The 9,992-nt window shown below is 24.3% G+C and overlaps 1 protein-coding gene across 1 annotated transcript; it reads left to right on the forward strand.

Moving 5' to 3' along the window:
• Nucleotides 1-939: 939 nt before the first annotated feature.
• LOC126898717 (cytochrome P450 6k1-like) lies at nt 940-5,031 on the forward strand. Its single transcript, XM_050673018.1, has 4 exons — nt 940-1,952; nt 2,908-3,132; nt 4,119-4,367; nt 4,471-5,031. Exons 1-4 carry the CDS (start codon nt 1,097-1,099, stop codon nt 4,635-4,637), a joined length of 1,497 nt encoding a protein of 498 aa, XP_050528975.1. The 5' UTR covers nt 940-1,096; the 3' UTR covers nt 4,638-5,031.
• The last annotated feature ends 4,961 nt before the right edge of the window (nt 5,032-9,992 follow it).

Raw genomic sequence — 9,992 nt, forward strand, 5'->3', positions numbered from 1 at the left:
TTGTGTTTATCCATATACTTTTCAATAAGTTATAGAATTATAAAGTTATAAATGGTATAAATAAAATCGAGAAATTTCACCGTGAAGACAAAATAAAGTCCGAAATTTTTTTTTCCATAATAAAGTACATTACATTAATTTTAATTTAATATATATATANATAATAAAGTACATTACATTAATTTTAATTTAATATATATATAAAAGTGTCAGACTTTCCGGAACACTTTCAAAAGTTAAGTTGAAAAAGTAAATATTTTATGAAAAAAGTTGCTATTTTAAATCCCCCCCAATGAACAGGTTAAGTGTCTATACTGTGTCGAGATCCTAATGTGCTATCGTTTTTATAAATTAATTTANGTCGAGATCCTAATGTGCTATCGTTTTTATAAATTAATTTATTTTTCAGAGAAAATAAGTATTCAAAAATAATAAATTATTTTAATAATTTAATTATAATAGAAACATTGAGTACTAATTTAATTAATGTGAATCTTCTGTTCTATATTATTTTAAATTGTTGCTGAAAAGACAAAAGAATTATTATATTAAATATGTATAGAAACTATTAAAATTATACATCTAAAATTCAATGTATTAAAATATACAATTTTATATGTGCGCTTAAAATTATTTTATATACATATAATGGCAATATCTTAAAAAATAATAACACTGATGATGACATTCAATGTTATGAAAATGACCTTAAAAATAAATATTTAAATGTTTTTTTATATAATATTTAAATGTTAAATTTTAATTCGTACGAAATTTCCGTTCCTATACTTTCACATGAATTTAATTAACACAGTAATCAATAAAAGATTTTTGTTGATACTTTAACATAAATACGNCATGAATTTAATTAACACAGTAATCAATAAAAGATTTTTGTTGATACTTTAACATAAATACGAAGGCAAATAATTAATACTATATATTTTCACTTTTATAACCAACTCCAAAACTGAAATAGTGTTAGTAATATTTTTATTGAATTCACAACTTTTATTTTAATGTGCTTAAAAAATATTTGTAAAAACTAATTGTAAATAATAAATAATTGTCGAATAAAATAAATCTCAACTTAGCAATGTATACATTAACTTTTTGCGTCATTTTACTTATTTTGTTGTACTACATGTGTAATTCAACCTACGACTATTGGAAAAAGAAAAATGTACCGTTCGTTCACCCTATGACTCTATTCGGAAATTTTTTTCATTTGACAATGGGAAAAGTTAATGTGAGTAGTGCTTATCTAAAATTGTATCGTGAAGGATTTGGAAAAAAGTATATTGGAATTTATTTTATGAGGACACCAATGTTACTTTTACGTGATCCAGAATTGATAAATCGAGTACTAATTAAAGATTTTTCACACTTCATTAATCATGGAGCTCCCTGTGATGTTGTATCAACACCTTTGTCAAATCATTTGTATAATATGAAAAGTCAACAGTGGAAAATCATGAGAGACAAAATAAGCCCTGCTTTTACGCCCTTCAAGTTGAAGAATTTGTTAGAACCTACAAAAGAGTGTTGTGAGGAATTATTAATAAATATAAAAAAAAATTTAAATAATTCAAACATAATAAATATCGAAAAGTTATTGGAAAACTTATCTATGGATGTGATTGGTGTTTGTGGTTTTGGATTAAAATTGAGTGAAATAACTTATGATGATTCTCCATTTCATAAAGCTGGTAGATTATTACTAAAACCATCACTATTGACTCAGATGAAATTTTTGACATTTTTTATTTCACCGAAACTACGAAAAGTGATTAATGTTACGGATTTTCCATCTGACGCATTGGAATTCATGGAAAAAGCATTTCGACATACAATGGACTACCGTGAAAAAAACAATATTTTTAGAGGTGATATAGTGGATTATCTGTTACAGGCAAAAAAAGATCTAGTTATTGATAAGTCAGAATCTCCAGGTAACAAAATAGTATTAATTTAAAATAATTTTTTAATTAAAATTCAATCGTTAAATTAAGTCAGATGTTGAATAATTCCTATGGGTAAATGACAATCATCGTAATAAAATGATAATTAAATATTTTTATTATTCTAAGTTATAAAAATAAGTCTCGACAATTTTTTAACCGAATTTAACGAATAGCTAATAAATTTTGGTCAACCTATAACAGAATCATTTTCTTTTAGAGAATATTTACGTTACTCATAAAAGTTTCAATGTATTTATATAATTAATAAAATAAAAGTAAATTATAGTTATAATAATGAATACACATAAAAAAAAGATTCATCCTCTTATTTTCCCTGTGTAGCGTTTCACCTGCTTTTATCCTAACTACTTGGGTCGACCACTCTAATTTTAAACTTCTACTTGACACAATCTCCAACATAATCATCCGTCCATCTCTTTTTTGGTCGTCTTCTTATTTTTCTGCCTTCAACGTTCATTTCAATAACTTTTTTACAGCTTCCGATTCCTCTCTCTTCATAACATAACCAAAGTATCTAAGTCTATTTTCTCTCATCTTATCACGATCTTCTCTAATCACTCCACTCATTCATCTATGTATTCTTATCTCTGCTACACTCATTCTCTGCTCTACTTTCTAGTCAAACGCCAAACACTCTGAATTATACATCATAGCTGGTCTAACTAGAGTTTTATAGAACTTGCCTTTCAGCCTCATTGGAATTCTTTTATCGCATAAAACAATAAACATTATATTTTCTATGATTTACGGGATATATAAATTTTAATTTGTATGTTAAAATATGTTATTATTTAATAAAGGTAGTATTTATTATATATGTATATAACATATAATTGTATACAGATAATTAAGCTATCATGAAAAAGTATCATCACTCCAATATTACACTAATATAATGGTGATAAATTTCTTTCTGTTTAAGTTATTTTTGAAGAGATACATATTATAGCGAATGCGTTTTTTTTCTTTGTTGCTGGTTTTGAGACAACTGCTATAACTATGGAATTTTGCTTGTATCAACTTGCACTCAATAAAAATATTCAGGACCATGTACGAAAAGAAGTTTTTCAAGCCAAAGCAAAACACAATGGAACTTTAAACTATGAATTTCTTGGAGAACTTCATTACTTAGAAATGGTCATATGTGGTAAAGTAAAATTATATAATAAAAATGAACATTAATACAGCGAATTTGCATAAATGAACAACATTGACTTAGCCAAAGATTGAACCCAAGTTTATTTTCATATTATTGTACGTTAAGTCAACTCTAATTTAGTTTATACTTAAATAATTCAAATATTCAGGAACATTTTCAAAAAAAATATATTATTTTGTATTCGGGGTATAACCAATAAAATATTTACTAATATTACATTTTTATTTAAATAATTGCTATTATAAAAATAAAAATAATCTCATAGTTTGGCCATATTACTAATTACTAAATTTTAAAACATTTTTAAAATTTTAGAATAAATTAAGTTACTTCTGATAGTTAACTTTTGGTGCAAAAAAATAAAAATGACTTTTTCAACTTTTGAAGACAATATGTTCAACTATATTAAACTCAAATTCTTATAGTTTCTTTCAGAAAATCTATCTAGTAAGAAATAAGAATTTTTATAGACTGACACAAAAATAAACACACATACACACATCATACTAAAAGTAAACCTTCTCTGATTCGACACATCGAAAATAACTTGATAAAATTAACATTCTGTTGTAATTTTTAGACTACGTCACATAATATTTTTTATCTCTGTCTGTTATAATAAAAACAAATAATTTTAATTAAAAGTTTTTAAAATAGCCAGATTTATCATTTATTTTTTTTTACAAAATTGATAATTGGATAATAGAAATTTTAGGAAAAATATTTATTGAGTTACAAGCATTTTAATACATTGAATGGCTTATAAATATACAAGGTTCACTTATATATTCATTTATTATTTACCACTTATTTCTTTTAAAATAGTTTTAATTTGATAATCTATACATCAAGTATTTTTTTATAATTACACTTATATTTCATAATAAAATTCACTATCGACTTAAAATCTTTAATGAAATTTTATTAACATTTTTATGTGAATTTAATTTGATTGCTTTATGTAAAATTAATAGAAACTTTACGTATGTATACTCCTTTGGACATAATGAGAGAGGTAGAAAAACCTTATCAAATACCAGATGAAGACTTCGTTATAGAGAAAAATACAAAAATAATGATTTCTCCTTATTGTATTCATATGGATCCAAAGTACTATCCTAATCCAATGAAGTTTGATCCAGAACGATTTTCTCCCGAAGAAAAAGCCAAACGTCCTAACAGTACTTTCCTACCTTTTGGAGACGGTCCTCGTAATTGTTTAGGTATATCATTAATCTATTTAATTAAAAAATTTTATTTTTAATTTGTATTTTAGTTTAACAAATGGCTTTTTCATTATACTATTATCACTGTTAAATTTTCCAGGTGAAATATTTTCTAAAATTGAAATCAAACTAGCTATTTCACTGATTTTGATGAGATACGAATTACTTCCATGTGAAAAAACGCTAATACCAATGCAATTTGAGAATCGTTCATTAATTATGAGACCAAAAAATGGAATGTGGTTAAAGTTTCAACCTATAGAATAATAATCAAACACAATTTTTTATTTTATCAAATATAAAGTATTGTAGTATATAATTTTTAGCCCTTTATTACAAAAAAATTTTATGGATCGATAACAACTTTAGAGTACTTATTGAGTTACAAATATTTTTTTACATAGGGTGGGTATCTAACACAAGCGAAGTGGACATAAACCATTTCAATCTGAGCCGTCCTGTACAACATACCTTTTCAATATATTGATCATAATCATCGTATCAAATTCTTTTATTTTGATTTTTTTAGAAAGTTCTACAAAACCACTCAATAAAATTTGTATTATTCTAAAAAACATACCTTCTTTAAACTGACACTAATTAATTAAAGCTAATACAATGTACTTTGAGATGAAAAAATAAAAACTATTTGTAATTTTGATTTGTAGCAGTTATTAGTCATTCATACAAAAAATTATAAAATTTTTGGAATATCATTAATAATATCATAATACTAATAATAATAACAATTTTGTAATATTTTTCACAGTAACATAATACTTACATAGTTCTAACTTTTTTTAAATTAAAGCTTGTTTAATGTATTATATGATTTAAAAAGTAAAAACGTTCCATTAAGTTTTCAGCAATTATTATTATTTTATCAATGTAAACAGGTTTTAAGTTATAATAAATATTTTCCAATAAAAAATTAGAAAGGATTGATACCGTAATAACCTCTTATACTAAGCCAATACAGATTACACTAATTTCTTAAAAATACTTTCTAATAAGATTTTGTACAACAATTAATTTAATTTTCCAATTTTTACACAAAATATATACCAAATGATAAGAAAATAACTAAGGTATTTATAAAAATAATGTGTTTTTATTGATGTATTTTTCAGAATTTCATGGGTAGTAATAAGTCAAAAAAGTTTAAAAGATATCAAATATTACCAATTAAAAAAAAAAACGGTAGCACAGTGGGGTCGAGGCACAGTATAGACGTGGCATAGATGAGATAAGTATAGATGATATCTGACAGTGATTAAAATCACTATCATAAGAAACGCTTCGATGCAAATCTGTAGATAGTGTTTCCTTTAGAGAAATTGGTGAAATATTTTAAAAGCAACATGAACTCTTATTTCTTTAATTATATCCTGATTAGTAGTTCTTTGATTTTAAAATATAATATATGAATAAATACTAATTATAGTTTTTAAATTTAGTATGAAATTGTGAGGCCAGCTATGATGTATGGTTCATAGTGTTGGGCGGTTGATAAGAAAGTAGAGCAGAGAATAAGTGTAGCAGAGATGAGAATGCTTAGTTGGATGAGTGGAGTGACTAGAGAAGATAGGATAAGGAACGAGCATATAAGAGGAAGTATAGGTGTTGCGTCAATCGTGGATAAGATGACAGAAAATAGACTTAGATTGTTTAGTCATGGTATGAGGAAAGAAGAATCGAAAGCTGTAAGAACAGTTATAGAAATGAATGTTGAAGGAAGAAGAGATAGAGGAAGACCAAAAAAGAGATGGAGGGATGCTATTGAATGCGATTTGAGGACAGCTGATGTGAGCGTAGAAGATGTGGGAGATCGTGTCAAGTGGAAGCTTAGGATAAGGGTGGCCGACCCCAAGTAGTTGGGATTAAGGCAAAGAAAAAGAAAAATATTACCAGATATTCCGGTGGCAATTGACATAATATGATTGTTATTTCGGAATGTACAATTTAGCGTTTAGTTGGGTTTAAATAATATAGCGTCAAATCAATTACCTACTCTATCGGTTGTATCTCAATATACACTACACTTTAATGATACAATAAATAAATAAACTCACACATACACACATATGCATTTATAACATTGTGTCTAATGTAAGTATAACATGATAAAAAGTAACCGTAAAATGAAAAAAATGGAATATAAATTTTATTACTCATATTAAATGTAATGTAACTCGAAAAATATTTGTTTAAATGAAAAAATATAAGATTATATTTTTATTTATAATTGTCTTTTAAACAACTTTTGTGCGAAACTTTTTTTTGTAAGTTAAATATTTTTTTTTGAGAAAATTAAGAAAGCTCATATTTTTGAACTTTTGCGAGGATTTAAAAAAAAAGCTCAATTCCAATCTTGAGGACTATTAGTATGTCATTATACATATTTTAATTCAACTTTTAAAAAAACAAAATTTTTTCCGCAATTTTTCCTTTGTTGACAGGCCTAGATGTCAATTTTAAACTTGTAATTGAGCTAAAAGTTATGGTAATATATTCAATTTATTTTACTATAAACTTTCATAAATCTTTATCAAAAATTTTTCATCAACTTTAAAGAACCAAAAAAATAGGTTAAAATTGAAAATTTGGACTGATTATTTTTAACATATTAAAAATCAAATCAGTAATAATTTGAAAACAAATTTTTTTTTCTTTTAATTATTATTTTATATATATAATTAGTAATAATATAAAAAATTAGAAGTGATAGAAATAGTCTACTTGCAGATTTGAAAACAACGCGAAAATTTGATTTAGAAAAGTATATTTTTGCTTCTGATGAAAGTTCCTTGTAGTCCAGTGCATTTTTTTATAGTAACAAACAGTTTTTATTGAAAATTATTGTATCAAGCCCTTTAAATTTTTATACACGTAAAAGTAAAGCAAAATATAACTTCTTTATTATTTTTATAATTTCTCCGTTTAAATTACAATATTAAATATCAATTTCATACTAAATTTAATAATTATAATTAGTATATATTCATATATTATATTTTAAAATCAAAGAACTACTAATCATGATATAATTAAAGAAATAAGAGTTGATGTTGCTTTTGGAATAATCCACCAATTGCCTAATTAAAACAAAAAAAAAAAAAGTTTGTTGGGAATTTTTTCTGCTATTCTGCAAAATTACTCCTTCGTTGACTAGAATGAATCATTAAATAGAAAATTTTATGAGAATTAAAACAATGTTATTTTTAAGATTAATATGCAGTCAGAAAGTTTTATAATTATTATTTATTGTAAATTTATCAGAAAAACTCATTATTTTTTGCATTTTTATCGTAATAGAACACTTAAATAGAAATCATAGTAATCATTTCTAAGTAATTTTTGATATTTAAAAAGATTCTACTATTGAAATATCCAGAACTGAATTAATTTTAATGATTTACTTTAACTAAAAAAAAAAAAGTTAATATTTTGAATCCCTCTTGTGGGCAGGTAAAGGGTTAGATTTATAAAAAAAACCAAATGATAGATAAAGACATGCATCTAAATAAAAAAAAATATACTGATTTGGTCATTTTTGATAAAGTTATAACAATTAACAAAGTTATAAGTTTTATACACTGGACTACAAGGAACTTCCATCAGAAACAAAAATATACTATTCTAAATCAACTTTTCGCGATGTTTTAAAATGTGCAATTAGACTTTTTCTATAACTTCTAAGTTTTAATATTATTAAAAAATAGTTTTTACATATAAAAAAAAATAATTAAGAACAAAAAAAATTGTTTTAAATTAATACTGATTTGATATAATATTTAATATTAATTTGATTATTAATAAGTTAAAAATAAGGAAAATGACATATTTAACCTATTTTGTTAATCGTTTAAAGTTGATTGTTGTAAATGTTTATAATAAAAAAAAAAAATTTATTTTACCATAACTTTTAGCTCAATTGGTAAGTTTGACATTGACATAATTAAATAGAAAATTTTATGACAATTAAAAAAATTGTATCGTTAAGATCAATATGCAGTCAGAAAGTTTTATAATTACTATTTATTGTAAATTTATCAGAAAAGCTCAATATTTTTTTGCATTTTTATGGTAATAGATAACTTAAATAGAAGTAATAGTAATAATTTCCTAGGAACTTTTGTTGTTTGTTGAAAAGATTCTATAATTGAAATATTGAGAACTTAATTAATTTTAATGATTTACTTTAACTAAATGTACCAATCAAAACAAAGTTGTTAAAAAGATTTACTCAATTGAGTGTATTATAAAATTTGATTATATTTGTAAAAATCAATTGTTAATTCAGGAGAAAAAACAATCATTTTTTTTAGAAATGATTTATATAGCAACATGTTACAAAAAAAAATTGTAATATTATAGTCTAGTAGTAGCACACACAAATAGAGTAAAAAAATTATTAAATTACAAAGTAAAATGATTTAATTTTGTAGTTGAAACCTATCATATCAAACTTCATTCGTTAATAAATATTTTGAAAACATTAGAAATTAATGATTTTAATTGTCTTTATGGAGACGATGTAATAACTAACTGTTTAATTGATAAATTAGAATTTTTTTTTCAATTTTTGAGAGTAATATCTTCAACTAGATACGAATTGTAGTAATTTGACGTATTGTTGAAAAAAGTAGGTCAAGTTAGAGCAGAGAAAATAAATGATAGTCACAAAAAAATATCTTCTCGGCTTTGCATCGAAGCGAAAACTTAAAATATAGTAAAATAATTTTAATACGAATAAGAAATTTCTTCTTGCAAGGGGCGACTAAAGTGATGGGATCCTTGATCTTTATTGAAGTTATTGAATCTAAATGTGATAAAAATCAAACGAGTTAAAATTTATACTAACTTAAAAAGAATTAAGAAAAAATGCAAAAAATTCATTGCCATATGCGGGTTGGAACCTCGTACCCCAAGCGTGTAAAACATAAATTTTACCAACTCGGCAACCGTACGTTGCTTCCGGCGGTTGAAAAATTGGCTATTTAAGCTAGTTCAAATTTCAAAGTTATTTTTCTCGACTTAAAAGAAACAAACATATTTAAATAAGTTTAACTATCTATACTATATCAATTTTAATTTATATAATATTTATGAAAATCTGTACTCCCCTTGTCAGGTATTTTAAAATAAAATAAAATACAAAACCCAGAATTTTAACACAAAAATAGCATATTTTTGCATACGGTAGTCATTTTTACCATGAAGACAAATCCAGAGGTCAAATTTTTTTTTTTCACATTAAAGTATATTACATAAGCTTTAATTTAAGATATATTTAAAAGTGTCAGTATTTCCGGAATACTTTCAAAAATTAAATTGAAAATATCGTAGTAACAATACGCATGTTTAAAGTTTTGACCCCCCTTGTTAAAGGGGTATGATCCGATTTACAAAAAAAGCGTGCCAGATGAAAGGGGTATATCAATATTTATTATAAAAAAATAATAATATAGATCCATACATTTTTCCAAAAGTTATATAAAATATAAATTAAATAATATAACATATAAAATCGAGATTTTTTTCACGGAAATCGTACGTTTTTCTTTAACTTTGATGTCCGTTTTCACCACGAAGACAAGTCCAGAGGTCAAATTTTTTTTT

Source organism: Daktulosphaira vitifoliae, unplaced genomic scaffold (genome assembly GCF_025091365.1).
Source record: "Daktulosphaira vitifoliae isolate Bord-2020 unplaced genomic scaffold, ASM2509136v1 Scaffold_2, whole genome shotgun sequence".
Lineage (NCBI taxonomy): Eukaryota > Metazoa > Arthropoda > Insecta > Hemiptera > Phylloxeridae > Daktulosphaira > Daktulosphaira vitifoliae.